The sequence below is a fragment of the Bufo bufo genome, chromosome 2 (genome assembly GCF_905171765.1).
Source record: "Bufo bufo chromosome 2, aBufBuf1.1, whole genome shotgun sequence".
NCBI classification, from domain to species: Eukaryota; Metazoa; Chordata; class Amphibia; order Anura; family Bufonidae; genus Bufo; species Bufo bufo.
In genome coordinates, this window is record NC_053390.1 from 502,763,641 (window position 1) to 502,783,887 (window position 20,247).

At 45.6% G+C, this 20,247-nt stretch overlaps 1 protein-coding gene across 1 annotated transcript in view; it reads right to left on the reverse strand.

Moving 5' to 3' along the window:
* IFI30 (IFI30 lysosomal thiol reductase) overlaps positions 1-13,311 on the reverse strand; it is a 56,889-nt gene extending 43,578 nt beyond the window's left edge. The window contains exons 1-2 of the mRNA XM_040417819.1: positions 13,079-13,311; positions 660-854 (exon numbers count right to left, since the gene is read on the reverse strand). Of these exons, the coding sequence (XP_040273753.1) occupies positions 660-854; positions 13,079-13,195 (312 nt within the window). The 5' untranslated portion in view covers positions 13,196-13,311. The remainder of the gene's footprint in view (positions 1-659; positions 855-13,078) is intronic.
* Positions 13,312-20,247: the final 6,936 nt, after the last annotated feature.

The window sequence follows — 20,247 nt, forward strand, 5'->3', positions numbered from 1 at the left end:
GTGTTTTTGGTTTTAAAAAGTAGCAAAACCTGAAAAACTGGTCTAAATCTAAATCTAGTCGCACCTGGTGTTTTTATGCCACTATCTCCAGTTTCCAAAAAGGGGGCATAGTGAGGTTGTAGTGTGGGCGGGGCTTTAGGCCCCAGCACATTTATCATAATTATGCCAGTAATTGGCGTAAATGATGACGGAAATCTACCGGATTGAATAGATTTCATTTTGGCATATGGTCTGTCTAATAAGGCATTTAATTTATAAAGAGCTCTGCACTTTGTCATAAATGAAATGCCTCCTCTGGTGAAACGGATCCATCAAGACCAGCGTAACACACGCAGGTCTTAATAAATCAGGGCCTTTGTGACTGTGTCCTAGCCACATTTTAAGTGCTTTGTGTATGAAGATACAGAATCATACATAATTGTGTATGAAGATACAGAATCATACATAATTGTGTATGAAGATACAGAATCATACATAGAAAACGATACAGTAACTGCATTTACAGTACATAATACTAATTAATAATGCAGAATCATAATCTTACAGACATAAATATTGTGTATATCACTTTTCTGTAGCTGTTGAATTTACATATGTTGTAATAAATCGTTAAGAGTCTGGAACATAATTTAACCCTATATCTTGGCATTGATCCTCACCTGTGCATTCCCATAAGGTACCAGTGTAACATTCATAATGTCATTCAGCATTAGCCAAGTTGGGAAGAGTTGAAGAACAAGAAATTTGCGGCAACCTCCACAAAGGCTCTCGTAGTACAGTTCAACCTGTACAGCCGACTCATTCCTCATTTTAAGGTCATTGTGAGAATAGTACTCAATGCACTGTTGCTCTACCTGCAAATAAAAAAAACACATTGCTCACATTACTCAGCAGACTTTAGTTATGCAATCATTAAACTGTTGTAGTTTATGAAATTTTCATGAGACAAGTAAATTGGCAGTTAGACGGGTGGGGTTTTTAGGTGTTGAGTGGTTTTGCTTTTTTTTTTTTCTGTAAAAAAGCACCAGCTTCAGATGTTACTTCAAAGTCTATGGGAACTATTAAAGTGTCTGTGCAGCCTGTTTGTAATGATGACCTATCTTCAGGATAGGTCATTAATATCTGATCAACTGTTTGAAGAGGAGGCTACATTCCATGCAAACTACCTCCTCTTTATTACACTGCCTGTTGTACAAGTACTCGCTCTATTCACACAAATTGAGTGAGTACTTGTAATGACACGATGCCACTGCTATAGGGGAGATAACACGTGGTGTAATGAGGAGGAAGCAGCAATCACATGGCAATCAAACAGCTGATCGGCCGAGTGACCTGTGTTCGACCCCCGACAATTAAATATTGATGACCTATCCTCTGTATTTCATTGCATCTCTGTTTTCATTAGGCCACATTCTCCTTCTCCCATCTTTTGTTCACACCTGGTAGCACTCATAAGCAAGTGGTGTGAATGTAAGTTGCAGCAGGTTGTTCCGGCCTGCAGGTCCAGCAGACAATGCCGGGAATTGGCCAGACAAAAAAAACGCTGTGTGCCGCATCTCTGCATATTTGCAAGCCGGATCTCTGTCGACCCACATTATAATCAATAGGGTCCGGCAGGAATGTGGTAATATCAAGCAATGCAGGACTGCATTCAGTTAAGTTACCTGCGATAAGTGTGAAACTAGCCATATCTGGACATTTCTGTGCAACTTATAGGTGCACAACAGTAATTATACCAAGAATTGAACAAAAAGGGAACAGAAGGTAAGGCCCAAACACATACAGATCGTTGCACATTTACTAAGGGCTTTGCGACTTTTTTTAATAGACGTAAAGGTAGTTTAAAACCTACGCCAGCCAGGAGTATATACTGCCATAGATGTGCCTAATTTAGGACAAGGTTCACACCTGAGTTCCGTTTGCAATAAGCTTTCCTACATTCTTGACCTGTTCATTTCCCAAAAACTTACCTTCCTTGGTCTTAGTGAAACATTGCTTACAACCTCCCCTGCCGCATTCTCCTATGGAAAACTCTAGTTTACCAACACTCCCCACCTGGACTAACGTGGTGGTGTTGGTCTTCTCCTATCTGTTGCTCCTTCAACCCATCACCACACTTCATCAACCTCTCTTCTTTCGAAGTTCACTCTGTACGCATCTGATCTCCCTTCAACCTCTAAGTAGCCATCATATACCATCCATGTGGCCCTGCTACTTCCTTTCTTTGATCACTTCAATACCAGGCTGCTACACTTGTTCTGAGCTGACATCCTCATCATCATGATTTCAACATCCCTATTGACACATGCAACTCAACTGCCTCCAAACTCTTATCTCTTACTTCCTTCTTTGGACTCACACAAGGGTCCTCCACATCTACCCACAGACACCCACTAGACCTTATTTTCACCTGCCTCTGCACCCATCTCTCAAACTCTCCCCCTCTCTGACCACAACCTTCTTGCATTCTCAAACATTCTCTGTTTAACTTCCCCTCATCTATGAACTAGCAAACCCTCGTAGGATCCTCAAACATCTCTCTATTCACACACTCTGAATCTCTGGCACACTAACCAGACAAGAAGAAAAAAACTTAGACAAGCTTGCAGAGTAGCAGACAGTGGAAGAAAACACATCACAGACAAACAAGCTGTCATAGGCGTGCGCACGGGGTGTGCCGGGTGTGCCTGGGCACACCCTAATCACACCCCTTTCTCCTGCATTGCGTCTGTCGCCTGCCGCTTAAAACCCCGGCTGCCATCCCCGCACAGCTTCAATGGCATCTGCTCGACTCAGTTGACTGACTAGTATACGACTGCTCCTGTGCTGTGCTCCGTGTCCCGGTGGCCGGCCACGTAACGTCACGCGCCTGCTCCGCCTGCTTCATTAATATAGTGGCAGGAGCAGGCGCGTGCGGCGTGACAGAGTGAGTGATGTTATGCTGCCGCCGGCCTAGTTTGAATGTTTGAAGAGCCTGCCTGCCCGCCCCGTGCCCATGCCCAGTGAATGGTGATTTTGTGAAAAAGAAAAACTGTGAATACTAGCTGGAGTCCTGTCCCAGTGGATAGTAGTACAACTTGGCACAAGTTTAATTACAACACTTTACATAAGGAACGCGGCGGGGTCTTACAATAGTTGCCGGCCTCCACCCCCTGTTGGGGGTCACTGTCAGGGACACTGTTATGGGGGGGGGGGGATCTGTGGATGATGACACATATATGGCACAAGATGCTGCTATATATGTGTCATCCACAGATCCCCCCCGGCCCCCCATAACAGTGTCATCCACAGATCCCCCCGCATCTGTGTCAGATTCCACACAGATGCCCCCATAACAGTGCCATCCACAGATATACCCTTAATAGACTGTTAAGGGGATATCTGTGGTCTGTGGATGACACTGTTATGGGGGCATCTGTGGAATATGACGCTGTTATGGGGGATCTATGGATGACACTGTTATGGGGGGGGATATGTGGATTATACTGTTATGGGGCATCTGTGTGGAATATGTCACCTTTTATGGGGGATCTGTGGATGACACTGTTATGGGGGGGGGATCTGTTGATGATACTGTTATGGGGGGGATCTGTGGATGATGCACTGGTAATAACAGTGCGTCATCCACAGATGCCCCCATAACAGTGCCATCCACAGATATCCCCTTAACAGTGCATCATCCACAGATGCCCCTATAACCGTGTGTCATTTACTGATGCCCATAACAGTGGAGTGTCATCCACAGATGCCCATAACAGTGCGTCATCCACAGATGCCCCCATAACAGTGCCAACCACAGATATCCCCTTAACAGTGCATCATCCACAGATGCCCCCATAACAGTGTCATCCACAGATGCCCCCATAACCGTGTGTCATCCACTGATGCCCATAACAGTGGAGTGTCATCCACAGATGCCCCCATAACAGTGGAGTGTCATCCACAGATGCCTCATAACAGTGTGTCATCCACTGATGCCCATAACAGTATCATCCACAGATGCCCATAACAGTGCATCATCCACAGATGTCCCCATAATAGTGTCATCCACAGATGCCCATAACAATGTGTCATCCACAGATGCCCCCATAACAGTGTCATCCACAGGTCCCCCATAACATTGTGTCATCCACAGGTCCCCCATAACAGTGTGTCTTCCACAGGTCCCCCATAACAGTGTGTCATCCACAGGTCCCCCATAACAGTGCGTCATCCACAGGTCACCCATAACACTGCGTCATCCACAGGTCACCCATAACAGTGCGTCATCCACAGGTCCCCCATAACAGCGCGTCATCCACAGGTCCCCCATAACAGTGCGTCATCCACAGGTCCCCCATAACAGTGCACCTGCGCACTGAGGAGAGACTGAAAGGAGGGGAAGATCCACGGGGCATGTGTGTTTGTACTTTAGGGTGCACACCCAAATGCAATAGGCTGCGCACGCCTATGCAAGCTGTTCGTAACTTAAGTCTGCACTCACCTCTTCTAAAAAGGGCTACTTCACTACTCTCATATCTTCTGTTTCCCAAAACCTCAAACAATTGTTTAATGCCTCTCTACTCCATTCTCCAGTGCCCCCTCCCACACCACTCATCTCAGCCAAAGACTTTGCCTCATATTTCAAACATAAAATTGACAAAATACGAGAATGCTTCAACCAATAATCCCCTCAACAATACTATACAGTGCTCTTTCCACATAACCCAATTTACCATCATCACTGAGGAAAAGCTTTCCATCTTAATCTCCAAATCACACCTCACTGTGCTCTTGACCCGACCCAATCCCATCCCACCTCATCCCTAACCTTACCACTATAGTTATGCCTGCCTTAACCCATCTTTTCAACCTAGCGTCTTCCCTTTTCAAACATGCCACCATCACACCCGGACCCATCCTTTTTAGCCATCCATCTCACTAATCCCGTTCGCATCAAAACTTATAGAACATGTCCTTCTCTAAATGTCCTCTCACCTCTCATCCCACTCTCTAAGGCCCCTTTCACACGGGTGAGTATGCGTGAGTTGAACGCATTGCACCCGCACTGAATCTTGACCCATTCATTTCTATGGGGCTGTGCTCCTCTTTGTGCGTTTTTCACGTAACGCAGGCCCCATAGAAATAAATGGGGTTGCGTGAAAATCGCAAGCATCCGCAAGCAAGTGCGGATGCGGTGCGATTTTCACGCACGGTTGCTAGGTGACGATCGGGATGGAGACCCGATCATTATTATTTTCCCTTATAACATGGTAATAAGGGAAAATAATAGCATTCTGAATACAGAATGCATAGTACAATAGCGCTGGAGGGGTTAAAAAAAATAATAATAATAATTTAACTCGCCTTAATCCACTTGCTTGCGCAGCCCGGCTTCTCTTCTGTCTTCTTCTTTGCTGTGTGCAGGAAAAGGACCTGTGGTGACGTCACTCCGGTCATCACATGATCCATCACCATAGTAAAAGATCATGTGATGACCAGAGTGACGTCACCACAGGTCCTTTTCCTGCACACAGCAAAAAAGAAGACAGAAGAGATGCCGGGCTGCACGAGCAAGTGGATTAAGGTGAGTTAAATTATTTTATTTTTTTTAACCCCTCCAGCGCTATTTTACTATGCATTCTGTATTCAGAATGCTATTATTTTCCCTTATAACCATGTTATAAGGGAAAATAATACAATCTACAGAACACCGATCCCAAGCCCGAACTTCTGTGAAGAAGTTCGGGTTTGGGTACCAAACATGCGCAATTTTTCTCACGCGAGTGCAAAACGCATTACAATGTTTTGCACTCGCGCGGAAAAATCGCGCATGTTCCCGCAATGCCCGTGTGAAAGGGGCCTAACTGTATCATAAAATACTATGTTGCAGTCATTTCCGGTTAAAGGCTTGTTCACACGAACGTATGGGTTACGATCCATGCGTTGAGGCTGCAATTTGCGGTCCGCAATGCACGGAGAACGTTCATGAGGCCTCCGGGATGGACCAGACCTATTCAACTTGAATGGTTCCGCATCCCTCCGTTCCGCAAAAAGATAGGACATGTTCTTTGTGTGGAATGGAAGTACGTAACGGAACCCCACAGAAGCACTCAGTAGTGCTTCCGTGGGTTTCCGTTCCGTGGTTCCGCACCGCTCCGGATCTGGTCCGCATCCGTGATGCAGAATACACACGGAACAGTGTCCGTTTATTGCGGATCCGCATATGTGGTTCCCAATAAGGCAACGGAACCCGTACGTTTGTGTGAACAAGCCCTAAGGGAGCTGTGGTCAGTCCAGGAGATATGGCCTGACACCTAGGCTGTGTTTTCTGGACCAAGCAAGGTTGTGCGACTCAGGCCTGGGTGTGGATTCACATGTGGCGCATCTCTCGCCATGGATTTGGCCGCAGTGAATCTGCTGCAAAATCTGCTTGTTTAGCACGTGAGGATGGATGCACATTTGCCACAGATTCACTGCAGGTTTCACACTTTATGGCAAAATCCTTAGCAAATCTGGATCAAAATCTGCGGTAATTTACGCAGATTTTTGGCAGCTTTGCTGCAGCCAAATCCATGGCGGAAAAATACACCACATGCATACGGCCATTCTGATTTTCAGTCTGCAAAAAATGGATCCATGAAAAACGAATAGTCTTGGTGTGCATTCAGGTTTTTTCTCTTTCCCATTAATAGAAAGAGCTATCCTGATCCACAAATAGACACGTGATATTCTCAGACAAATTGATCCATGAAAAAAAGAGGTGTGGATGGTTCCATAGAAATGAATTGGTCAGTGTGCTATGTGTAAAAAAAAAAAAAAAAGGATACTGGACTGCTAAAAAGCACAGTTGTGTAGAAGCCCTACAGGAGCAGGAATGACAAAAGTTTAACAATTTTTATGTCAAATTTACAATGGTTTAGTTGTTGCTTTCAATAGAATATTAAAGAGAGAAAAGTCCTGCAGTTCTCACCAGATCAAAGAATGCCAATGTCCTACAGGACTTTTCTCTTTTTAATATGGCATGTACCTGTGAACTTTGCCTTTCATCTGTTGCAGAACGGCCTATCTTTCTCTGAAACTGATGGTGAAATTGTAACTCTGTTATTGGTATAGCGTGTTGAGAAAATGCTGGTTGGCTGTCAGTTTTGATAAGACAACCAGTATGTCTGCAATTGATGATATATTATCTATGTAAGATAATTTAACCACAGCTCTGGGATGTGGTAATTCTATTGCATTTTAGTTATTAATCTTCTACCTCCACTTGGTATTTATTGGTGGTCACTGTAATCAACCCCAAAATGAGCCATAATTGGCAAATCTCAAGTTGTCTGCTTTAGGCCACTTGCACACGAACGTGTGTGCCCCGTGGTCGTGCTGCGGCCCGCAATGCACGAGCACAGTCCGTGGGGCAGCCGCAGTGGATCGCGGACCCATTCACTTTAATGGGTCCGCGATCTGGCCATTCCGCAAAAAGATAGGACGAAACCCCACGGAAGCACTCCGTAGTGCTTCCGTAGGGTTCCGTTCTTCCGTTCCACACCATTCCGCATCTCCGGATTTGCGGACTCATTTAAGTGAATGCCCACGGAACGGCACACGTGTATTGCGGGTCCGCAATGCGGCAACGGGGCGCACACGTTCGTGTGCAAGAGGCCTTATGCAGTTTATGTCTGTACCTTGGAGCATAAACTTTAGGGCTCATGCACACAAAACTTATTTTCTTTCCATGTCCATTCTGTTTTTATTGCGGACTGTATGCGGAAACATTCATTTCAATGGGTCCTCAAAAAAACGGAAGTTACTCCGTGTGCATTCCGTTTCCATGTGTCTGTATTTCCGTTCTGCAAAAAAAAATAGAACCTGACTGTAACGGAACTCCTAGCACCCCGACCGGGTACCTCCGTCGATAGCTGCTCCTAGTGCTTCCAGAGGACTCCAAGCACTCCACTTGACACCGTACGCACTGCAGACCCCACGAACCGCCGAAGCTTGGTGGAGGTCTCGTCGTCTCCTACCCACCCTGGACCTACGACAAGGCTCCAGGCTCCAGTGGGTGAACCTCTCCTACATCCAGAGAGCAGGAACCATGAACAAGCTCTTACAAGAGCTTATACTCAGGGGAGTATTGTGATATAGCAATCCCCAAGAGTGTAGTTATTCCATCCCCCAAACATGAGCCAAGACTTCATGAAGGTATAAAACAGGAACCCTTTATTGAGGGCTACCCGCCCGTATTTATGCAGGTCCCCATCTGGTGGACACGCCCCTAAGGGACCAGAAGGAAGACTGTGACACAGGACAGATACGTAGCACTCAGAATACATGAATACAATAAAATGGGCTATCTGGGTACCCTCACATAACAAAATACAATTCCAAAGACAGATTTAAGCTGTGCGGCCGGTCTGTCTTCTCCTTTAAAGTTAGTATGGGCCATAATCCTGAGGCAAGAGGCTGGTAAACAGGCCTCTCCAAAACCCAGTGGCGAGGTTGGTTTCGCCACACTGACCTATTATTATTTTTATATATTTACTTATTTATTTTTTGTATATTCAGATTTCATCCTTTGCAGTGCAAGGGTGAGGCCTGTGGCAAAACCGCATCAAATCCGCACCTCAAAACGCAAGTAACACATGTGGTTTTTGGTGCAGAAACATACATAAATCTGTGCAGACTTGTTATATTTCGGTCTGTTTGAGGGCTTGTTTTTTACGGAACAAAGTGTAGTTTTTAATGGTACAATATTTGTGGTATGTACGACTTTTTGATCACTGTTATTTAATTTTTGGGGGGACGAGGTGACTAAAAAATGTTCTTCATGATTTTGCCGTGGCAGCGTTCACCGCACAGGATTTTTTTTAAAATATTTTAATATTTCAGACATTTTCGGATTCAGCAATACCTAATATGTTTATATTTTTTTCATATGTAAAATTGGAAAAGGGGGGTGAGTTAAACTTTTAATTTATTTTTTTACAATTTTGTTTTTAAACTTTTTTCACTTTTTATTTAACTAATAGCTCCCTAAGGGGGCTAAAAACTGGGATTGTTTGATCCCTTGTCCCATTGACACGCTTCAGAAGCTTCCAGGCTGCCATAGTAACCAATCGGAGCCCCACAATTTCACTATGGGGGCTGCGATCGTAAGACAGAGGGAGCCGCATCCCTTTGCCCGATTCGAAAGATGTTGCAAAAGGTGTTGAATGTGGCATCTAAAGCAGAATGCACACGGCCGTGAGCGGTCCGTGGTAACCCGGCCTGGATTCCTGCTGAGAGCAGGAGCGCACGGCGTCATTGGTTGCTATGACACTGTGTGCTTCATGCTGCCGCTGCACTACAGTAATACACTCGTATGATCTATACGAGTGTATTACTGTAGTGCAGCGGCGGCATGAAGCGCATGGCGTCATAGCAACCAATGACGCCGTGCGCTCCTGATCTCAGCAGGAATCCAGGCCGGGTTACCATGGACCGCTCACGGCCGTGTGCATTCGGCTTAAGGGTACTTTCACATTAGCGGCAGGGGATTCCGGCAGGCTGTTCCGGCGGGTGAACAGCCTGTCAGATCCGTCCTGCCACCACTTCACGTGTGCCCCCGGACTGCCGCTTCGTCCCCATTGACTATAATGGGGGCAGAGTTCCGGCGGCAGCACTGCAGCGCACGGCGAGAGGCAGCCGGATTAAAAGTACTGCATGTCGTACTTTTAATCCGGCTGCCTCTCATTGTGCACTGCCGTCGGAACTCCGCCCCCGCTCCCATTATAGTCAATGCGGACGGAGCGGCAGTCCGGAGGCACACGTGAACTAGCGGCAGGACGGATCCGACAGGCTGTTCACCTGCTGAAACCTGTGCAGTAGATTGTGCTGTGTAAACAGGGATCTGGTGCCCAGAAACAATGATTCTCTGTCGGGATGAAAGATCTCTTGTCTCCATACAGCGGAGGTGATTGCTTGTAAATGCAGCCCTCATCTCCGCTGATGATCAGACAATTATTGGGAATGTTTAGTTTGTTCCCGATAATTGCCTGATATATTGATCCATGTAAAATTACCTTTAGGGCTTATGCACACAAACTTATTTTCTTTCCGTTCCGTTTTTAACAGGACACAGCACAAACAACTAATACAGGAATACAGCACACCAGTACCTGCCTGGACCCCCATGTGGACAGAATGCATGGTGGCCCCCGGCAGAGCTGCGCACTGACATTTGGTTCCTCCTCCGGGAAACCCCAGGGACCCTATTCCGGAGGTACAGACAAACAAAGGAATGTCTAGCTTACATATTGGACAACAACAAATAACAGACCACACATGTAACTACAACTAGACATAACAACAAATCTCCAAATCAAACCCACACCAAACATAACAACAGATAAGGTAGGGAAAGGACAAAGAGGAAACAAAGGGGTGACATCGCAGATGACATGGATGTACAACTAGGATGGCCCTCAGATTGCATCCAAGAAAGGAGCAAGCTCCTTCTCATTCAAAGGCAGACATAACAATGATCTCAGTCTCACAGCAACAGAATAAGAAGAGACCTGAGACCACACCCAGCTCCACCTTGCTGACACCTTAACCCCATGCACACCAGAAAGGAAGGAAAACTGCCTTAAAGGGGAAGTGCACATGCATGCAATACAACACGTTGCAACCAGCATGCGCGAAAGTGTCATGGCAAACTACCTCCAAGCTGTGACAGCTGGCCTGTACGCCAGCTACAGTGACCAGATTACAGTGCTGAGCGCTGGGCCGTTTTGCTTTTGTACATTGTATATTGGCTGTGCTTGGTATCGCAACTCAACCCAATTCACTTCGACTGCGCCTAGGCCGTGTGACTGATGAATGTGACATTGCATGCCCTAGGAAAAGCTGCAGAAGGCCACGGTGCTACTGTGAGCACCACTGCCTTCTCAAACAGCTGATCAGGGGGGTCCCCGGTGTCGGACCTCACCAATCAGATACTGATGACCTATCCGGAGGAAAGGGCATTAGTAAAACACACAACATTTTTAGTACAGATTTTTATCAGTACATTACTGGGGGCTGTTGTTCAGCATTAGAACAAGCAGGCTACTTTCTTACTGTAAAAGCTCCCCACCTGTCCATGGCTTTGTCTAAAACTGCAGCTCAGCTCTACTGAACTGAATGTTGCGGAGCTGCAATGCCCCACAAAACACGTGGAAAGGTGTGAGACCACTTTTGGAAGTAATTGTCAACCTTTTCTAATCCTGGACAACTCCTTTAAGTTTTGGACAGTTCACTAGTTATGATTAGTTAGGAAAACAGTAATAACTTAAAGAGTTACTGAATCTTTTCCTACCACAGTTTTTCCAAAAATGCTGTAAATGGCACTATAAGTGACTTACTCATACAATATTATATTGAAAATAATTCCAACAGTATCTTCACTGACTGTACATTACTTCTGTCTAGAACAAGGCCGCCAATGGAGGGGCACGTGACCAGATCCATCCAAGGGTGGCCTTCACGTAATAACACTGTGCATAGCATTAGAAATTCATGCATTCAGCCTTCACGTAATAACACTGTGCATAGCATTAGAAATTCATGCATTCACAGTGCCTCAATGGAGTCCACTGATGGACTGCTCTGGTCACATCTCCCTCCATCAGCAACCATGTTCAGGTTAGATCGCTGTACAGTCAGTGAATAGAATGTGCTGGATGGAAATTTGCACATGAAGACAGACATCAGTGCTTATTCTTTTGTAACATTAAAAGAGTAAGTGGGGGTCATTTAAAAAAAGTTGTGTCCCTTTCTTGACTGGCCATGCAAATAATATTTAGTCACCGATTTTATGCATGTTGTACAGGGATGGAGAGGGGACTTGTTGGGGTTCTAGGAACAGGCATAAATATTGGCGAAAAACTACTCCAGCCAGAATGCATTCCATTCCAGTTTTTGGGTTCCCATGCCGGACACAAAATCACTGCAAGCAGTGCATAGGAAACTGAACAAGACAAATCCGGCACCAAAACCATGTAAGTTGATGGTGCCGCATCCGTTTTTTTGTGGGTTGACTTACAATGTTTTAGTGCCAGATCCGGTTTCTTTATTTTTGATATAATACATGGTTGTATTATTAGAACGGAAGCGCTTTGCTGTGGTTTTGAGATCCCATGCCGGCAAAATTGCTGATGTGAAAGTAGCCTTAATAAATGAGCTAAGTGACTTTTAGGGTTGTATTAAATTAAAAGATCAGGCAGATTATTTCAGGAGGGAAGCGTTCCTTCCTGGCCCTTGCCTATTACATGCAGCGATCTACTCCACAGGATGGGGAGGAGTGATTGCTAATGCCATTGCTCTTCCGCATACTGACTTGTTGGTTACCGGCATGCTTACAAATCCTGATTGCCTGTTGAATGACAGTTTGCTTGTTCATCTCGTAATTGGCGTCAGTTTTATACTGCCAGGTCATGGCTAACGAGCGATGATCTAGCCAAGTATCGGCCAGTATAATACAGGCTTTAGTGCTGTGTACAGATCTGACTATGAGCATGTGTGACTATGTTTAACACAAGGGAAAATAGTCATCTGCATGTTGCTCAACTTCAAATCCTGAGAGGTCAACACATCCTTGAAGATTTTGTATAGTCCTCTAAACTTGTATCTCATTGCAATGTGATACATAGTGACTATCAATAGCAAAGTATATGAGAAATTATACAGTAATATAAAAATCATTTGAAAGAAGAGCATAGTAAAGCATGTACTTTCTTATTATTTGTGGAATATGAATATTTTTTTTTCGTTTCCGTTCCGTTTTTTGTGTTCCATATACGGAACCAATCATTTCAGTGGGGCTGCAAAAAAAACGGAAGGTACTCTGTATGCCTACCGTTTCCGTATTTCCGTTTTTCTGTTCCGTTCAAAGATAGAACATGTCCTATTATTGTCCGCATAATAGACAAGGGTAGTACTGTTCTATCAGGGGCCAGCTGTTTCGTTCCGCAAAAAATGGAATGCACATGAACGTCATCCGTTTTTTTTGAGGATTCGTTTTTTGCGGACCGCAAAATACTGACAAAGCCATACGGTCGTGTACAGGAGGCCTTAGTCTTACCTTACAGGCTTTAGCAATCTCCCAGGTGCTGCACCACTCATTTGGAGGATGGTCACATAGTTGTTGAGAGTAAGTACTTGCAAAGTACAAAGTCAAGAACAGCGCAGCAGAATTCATTGTGCTGTATCCTGTGTACAGCAGTGTGTGGTTAAGAAACTGGAAGTAGTTGTCGATACAAAGCCACTCCCTGCAATCTCAGTCGCTTTCTGAACCTCCCACAGTACTTTTCCTAGTAAATACAGTCTGTAGGCTGGAGGAAGGCAGCTCAGTTTCATTATTGGAAATAACGGGGGTTTCTGTTACGTTTGCTGGAACACTTCATCTAAATTTTGTCATACTGAACTGAGGTGCACAGCAATAGTTGTTCCAGAATTAATGCTATCAAATTGCATAACCTGAAAGGACTGTCACTTAAGTTCCTAAGGTAGAACTCATAGGGGGTAGGGTGTCATTCATGTCAGTCTTTGAGAGCCCCTGCATCATAATTTAGGCACACCTCTGGCAGTCCGTGTGTCAGGAGTAAAAACCACTCTAGCCCCTGACTGTAGTAGTTTTCCGCCAAAATTTATACCTGTTAGCAAAGTTGCCAGGGTTAATGCCCCCACCACTCCCAAGTGGAAAGAAAAGGAAAAAATATTGTACGGGTATTTAAAAAGTTTCAAAATGGGGTCTTGCAACTTTTTTACGACAAAAACAGGCATAGTGCTGATAGTAAATGACTTCCATGTCCCTACTGTACCTATCAATACAGTAAAAGTAACAGCATCTGCACTTCCAGATTCCAGTGTTTCACCTCCGCAGCAATCCTTTCTCAAGCAGGCGCAACGTTGCACTCATGGTGAATAAAGCCTGCTTTAGGCCTCCTGCACACAAACGCGTGTGCGCCGCGTGGTCGTGCTGCGGGCCGCAATGCACGAACACTGTCTGTGGGGCAGCCGCAGCGGATCGCGGACCCATTCACTTTAATGGGTCTGCGATCCGGCCGTTCCGCAAAAAGATAGGACATGTTCTATCTTTCTGCGGAACGGAAGTACGGGAAAAAAAACCACGGAAGCACTTCGTAGTGCTCCCGTAGGGTTCCATTCCGTGCATCCGTCCCGCATCCTGCATTTCCGGATTTGCGGACCCATTGAAGTGAATGGGTCTGCGATCCGGCCGTTTCGCCAAAAGATAGTACATTTTCTATCTTTTTGCGGAACGGAAGTACGTGACTAAACCCCACGGAAGCACTCCGTAGTGCTCCTGTAGGGTTCCGTTCCGTGCGTCCGTCCCGCACCATTCTGCATTTCCGGATTTGCGGACCCATTGAAGTGAATGGGTCCGAATCCGTGATGTGGAATGCCCACGGAACGGCACCCGTGTATTGCGGATCCACAATGCGGCATACAGTACAACCTGGGGGTCATTTATCAAACTGGTGTGAAGTAGAACTGGCTTAGTTGCCCATAGAAACCAGTCAGATTCCACCTTTTATTTTTGACCGCTCCTTTGGAAAATGAAAGGTGGAATCTGATTGGTTGCTATGGGCAACTAAGAAAGATGTACTTTACACCAGTCTGATAAATGACCTCCAGGTTGTACTGTATGCATACTGTCAGTATACATATATCTAAATGTGTGTATGTGTATGTACTGAATTGCAAAACAGTTTCAGTACTTTCCATATTGAAGCAAACAAAAGCAGCTTAAGAGTACATCTATACGTGACTGAAATGCTGCAGATTAGCCATTGCTGGTTTTCGTGCAGAAAATCCACAGCATTGTACAGTACCAGCAAAATGAATGAGTTTTACCAATTCTCATATACATGCTGTGGAAACAAATTTGCAGCAGAAATTGATCTGTGGTGCAGATTTTATGCTGTGGATTTTCATTACAGCTTTCACCCTTTGCAATGCAGAAAGTGATATCTGCATCAAATCAACAGCCTTTCTACAACCAAATCCACAACATTCCAGAGGAAACCCTGCAGATTTGTGGACATACCCTAAGGCCTCATGCACACACGTTCTTGGGGGGATTCACTGTATGCTGTTAGAGACTGATAGCTAGGAGTGTAAGCCGCTTGGGTGCGTTTCCTATTCGTCTGCTAACAGCTATTCGTGAGCTTCCGTTGGGAGTTTGGAGCATTTCCTTGTATGCCGTTACAATTGGTGGCAACCGGCGGGATCGTTCTCACAGCCCAGAAGGACAGCTACAAAGTAACATCATTCCCTGGAATTACAATTTGAGGGCAACGCATGTCCCAGTACAGCGACCCTGACAGCAGCAGGATGGAACCAGCAGTGGCATAAGATGAGGAAGATCTGGATGGCCAGGATGCATTAAGGAAAGGCATCGGATACCAGGCCCTGGATAATGTACAATACCAGCGAGGTGAGAGTCTCCCCAGTGAAGAGCAGCTATTGCAGAAGCAAGTGGCCCTGCGGATGCCCTTCCTGGGAGAGCAGCCCCTGGAGGAATGGGTGAAGGAACTAGAGCACCGGGTATGGCAGGAGCTATGGCTGGAGGATGCCTACCAGGCGCTCTGGTGGTATATGGCACAGTATATACCCTGGACAGCTGAGCATGACAAGCCAGAGGGAGAGGAGTTTGATGGTCCTGGCTTGTTATGGGAGTCCTTTGCAGAGCCTGACTTCGGGAGCCCTGCACAGTCCAGACTTCAGGACATTTTCTATGAGAGGGAGGCTAGGCAGGATTGGGATGACCCCCATGAGGTAGAGAAAGACCTGGCTCACCTAGCAACCCTGGAGTGGGAACTGGAGCAGGACTACCGAGATCTCTTCCACTCCATTGGGAAGGCTCAGCAGGACAGCAAGATGACAGACCCGGATCCAGACCCATTCAGCTGGGCAGATATTGTGGAGATTTACTGGGAAGAACCCCAGGTGGCCGGTGGAGGTGGGACCGAGGTCTCTCCACCAGTCCTGCAGGGAATTGGGAGCCCAGTCTCCATTCCCCAGCGGCAGGCTGAGTTACAGGGAGCAGAGACAGTCTGTCCTGTCCCCTAGTGACAGAGTGTCCTACAGGGAATAGAGAGCCCAGTCTCCTTTCCCCAGCAACAGGACACTGTATTGGGAGCGGAGACAGTCGGTCTCCCTCCCCAGAGGCTGGAAGTATGTATGGGAGAGGAGTTTGCTACCCCCTCTCCCCAGCGGCAATGTGATTTATTGGGAATGGGGAGCCCAGTCTCCATTCCCCAGTGGCAGGCTGAGTTACAGGGGGCAGAGACAGTCGGTCCTGTCCCCCAGCGGCAATGTGATTTATTGGGAATTGGGAGGCCAGTCTCCATTCCCCAGCGGCAGGCTGAGTTACAGGGGGCAGAGACAGTCAGTCCTGTCCCCCAGCGGCAATGGGATTTATTGGGAATTGGGAGCCCAGTCTCCATTCCCCAGCGGCAGGCTGAGTTACAGGGGGCAGAGACAGTCGGTCCTGTCCCCCAGCAGCAGATTGAGTTGTTGGGAATTGGGAGCCCAGTCTCCATCCCACAGCAACAGAAGGATTTGTTGGGAATTGGGAGCCCAGTCTCCATTCCCCAGCAGCAGCTTAACGTACCAGGGGGAGACAGTAAGCCCCGCAACCGTGCAGATGGGACCGTGGTCTCTGCACTCACAGCACAGGGGGTAGGGACAGTCGGTCCTGTCCCCCAGCAACAGGGCTGTTTAGCCAAAGGGGAGACAGTCGGTCTCCCCCCACAGCAGCATGGTGGTTTATCTAAAGGGGAGACAGTCGGTCTCCCCCTCCAACAACCAGGCTACAACCCGGCTTCTTCCGTGGTAGAGCTGGCACCAGGGCAAAGTACCGCTGGTCTCTGCCCACTCAGCAACCCACCAAGGCAGTCTACCAGTCCCCCACACAGCCGTAGTGAGGCACATGGACATGGACAAGTTTATCCCTTGCTCAGGTGTGGTAACCATTTATTGTGGGTGGGCTGTACTGCTGTTTCTGTTTTGTGGGTGGGCTGCTGGACTAACAAAGGCACTGACCAGCAGAAGGTCAGATACCCTGTTAGTCTGTTTGGAAAAGGGGAGAAATGTGGCGAAACCAACCTCGCCACTGGGTGCTGGAGAAGCCTGGTTGCCAGCCTCTTGCCCCAGGATTATGGGCCCTCTCATCAGCGCATGCTAAACTTAAACCCAATGGTGATTTGACTGTGTTTGTGGCATTTGAGCGCTGTTCGGATATATTGAGCGCTCAGATCCAAGCCATCTGGAGATAAGTTGAATGTGGGGGTTCTGTTCTGAGGGTTCTGTTCAGTTTGATAGGAGTTATATATTTTTGTGTAGTTTTGCTGTTGTGAATAGAGGTATTTTCTGTACCTAGTTGGCTTACCACGCCCAGTTAAGCCAATTATCTCACACAGCCTAACTCTGTAAAAACTGGTTTTGGGCAGAAAAGCCATGCTTCCTTTGTTCACAAAGGACTTTGACTAACTTTTGAACCCCTGGTCTAATTCGTGCCATTTTGGGATATGTTAAATGTCTGTGTTTACTGTAATGGTTGTGACATTGTATATTTAAATAGTGATGTCTGTCCTATTGTCCCCACGTGTGTATTGGCGATTTCCCTCTGTCCTGAGAGATAATTGAATTACTCCTCGGTTGTCTCCTCCAGGACAGAAGACATTGTTTAAAAACAATGTATTCTCCTGCCTGTGATAATTACATCAACCCATTGTGTAAGGTAATTGTATCACAGGCAGAGGGGAGGATTTTGTTTTACTGTATTGTGCGTGTTTATTGGTTGTTTTTACAAAACCCTGTGGGTGGTACTAATGTGTAACAATGTTATATAAGAACAATAAACACACAGCTCTGGCTGACCACTGCTTGACCCTCAACACAGAGCCTCGTCTCGTTCTTGGGGGGATTCACTGTATTCTGTTAGAGACTGATTGCTAGGAGTGTAAGCCGCTTGGGTGCGTTTCCTATTCGTCTGCTAGCAGCTATTCGTGAGGTTCCGTTCGGAGTTTGGAGCATTTCCTTGTATGCCGTAGCATTTATGTCTCACAGGTGGTGAGGAATGGTGAGGTACTTCCTTTTTCTGATCTACTGTAGTGCGCATGGGTAACTTAGGTAACTTAAGTTGGTTTAGGCACTATCTAGTGTAAAATATGTCTCTTTGTTGGAGATAGACACCTCAGGCCAGAAGGGCAGGACCTCCCAATTGTATAAATTATTAGTTAGGTCACTTTTTAATAAGGTCACTTCCCCAGGTCAGAAGGCCTAGGGAATTGACTGTCCAAGGGTCACGTCACAGGAATGGGGAAATATATATGCCTATTTAAGATTATTATCGCTTAATGCAAATCACATTTTGGTACAGTTTAATATTCTACACAGAGTGTATATCACACCGAGTTGGCTTAATAAATGTGTATTAAGAGAATCTTCAAAGTGCCCACGTTGTGATGAACAGCGGGCAGATTTTTTGAACATGTTTTGGTTATGTCCGGATCTTAAAGTTTACTGGGATTCAATTGAGAATTTTATCACTCAAAAATTGAGTGTAGTAATTCCGTTTGCACCTGAATGCTAGATATTGAGTGACTTAACCAGGGTAAACTGCCACAAGGATAAAAAGATTATTTTGATTAGAATTATGTTTATAGCCAGACTGTTGATCGTTCGAGTTTGGATCTCACAAAATATTCCTAAGTTCAATGAATGGTTGTACTTGGTCAATAAAGTTCAGATATATAAGAAGGTTTTATATAAACAAAGAAACTCTGAGGATAAATGGTCCAAGATATGGGGAGGTTGGAACTGGTAGCTCTTTTTTATGGCACCCCCCACACACACACACACACTTTTATGTAAAAAGAGATGCATCGCAAGAGAGGGAGTGTAGGTTTGGGTTGATTGGGATGGGAAAGGGAAGGAATAAAAAATTAACGAAAAATGAGGAATAAGAATTATGATGTTATTGATTAAATATGTATTTGTTTTTTGTTTTGGTGTTTCCTAAATAAAAATGTTTAAAATGAAAAAAGAAAATGTGTACATTTTTTGAAATGTATTGATCAATTTAAATGTAAAGATTTTTTTTCCCCACTGATGTTTTATCTGAGGGGCTCTGATCCTTGGCAGCCTCAGTCATTGTTTACATAGGCTCATCCAATTTCTACAACAGCTTAATTCAATTTAGGCCTCATGCACATGACCGTATGTATTATGCTTTCCGCAAATTGCATATCTGCAAAATATGGGTACCGTCCATGTTGCGTCTGCATTTTTGCAGACCCATTGACTACAGTGGGTCCATGGTCCGCATTTTGCGGCCAGGTATAGGACATGTTCTGTCTTTTTGTGGTGCAGACATATGGATGTGGAAAGTACACAGATCATCCGTGTGCTTTCCACATCCATATGTCCATTCCACAAAAAAATAGAATGTATCTGCAAAATGCAGACCACGGACCCATTAAGTTAATGGATCCACACACAAAAATGATCGCACACGGACCGCATCTGTACTTTGCAGATACATGGTTTGAGGACTGCAAAACTGACACTGTTGTGTGAATAAGGCCTTAATCATAGGTTTTATATCATTCTTTGAAGTATTCCTCTTGAATACAAAGGAGTAAATCTCCAGAACATCAAAGAGAACACAGTCTGAAACAGACTTAAGGGGTTTTCCGAGACATTCATATCCTATGGATAGATCATCCGTATCTGATTGGCGGGGCTCTGACACATGGGGCCCCTGTTGATCATCTGTTTGAGAAGCCACTAGTGCTCTCAGTAGCGCCACGGCCTTCTCGCAGCTTAGTCTAAGCCATGTGATGTCATGTTCATTGGTCACATGGCCTAGGAGCAGTTCAGCCCCATTGAAGTAAAAGGGGCTGAGGTGCGATACCAAACACAACCGCTGTATAATGTACGGCGCTGTGCTTGGTTTGCTGAGAGAAGGCCGTGGTGCTTCTGCAAGGGCTGGTGCCTTCTCAAAAAGCAGATGGGCGGGGGGGGTCCCGGATGTCAGGATAAGTCCTCAGTATAGAAGTCTCGGAAAACCCCTTTAATATACATACTATAAAAAGGATTATTCAGAATCATTAAAATCAAGCTAACACCTGCTATGGTAAAAAAAAGTGAACTTCTTTGGAGATATAACATTCAGTTCCTCTTTAAAAATGCAGAACTGAAATTTCTTGTGAAGTGTTTTTA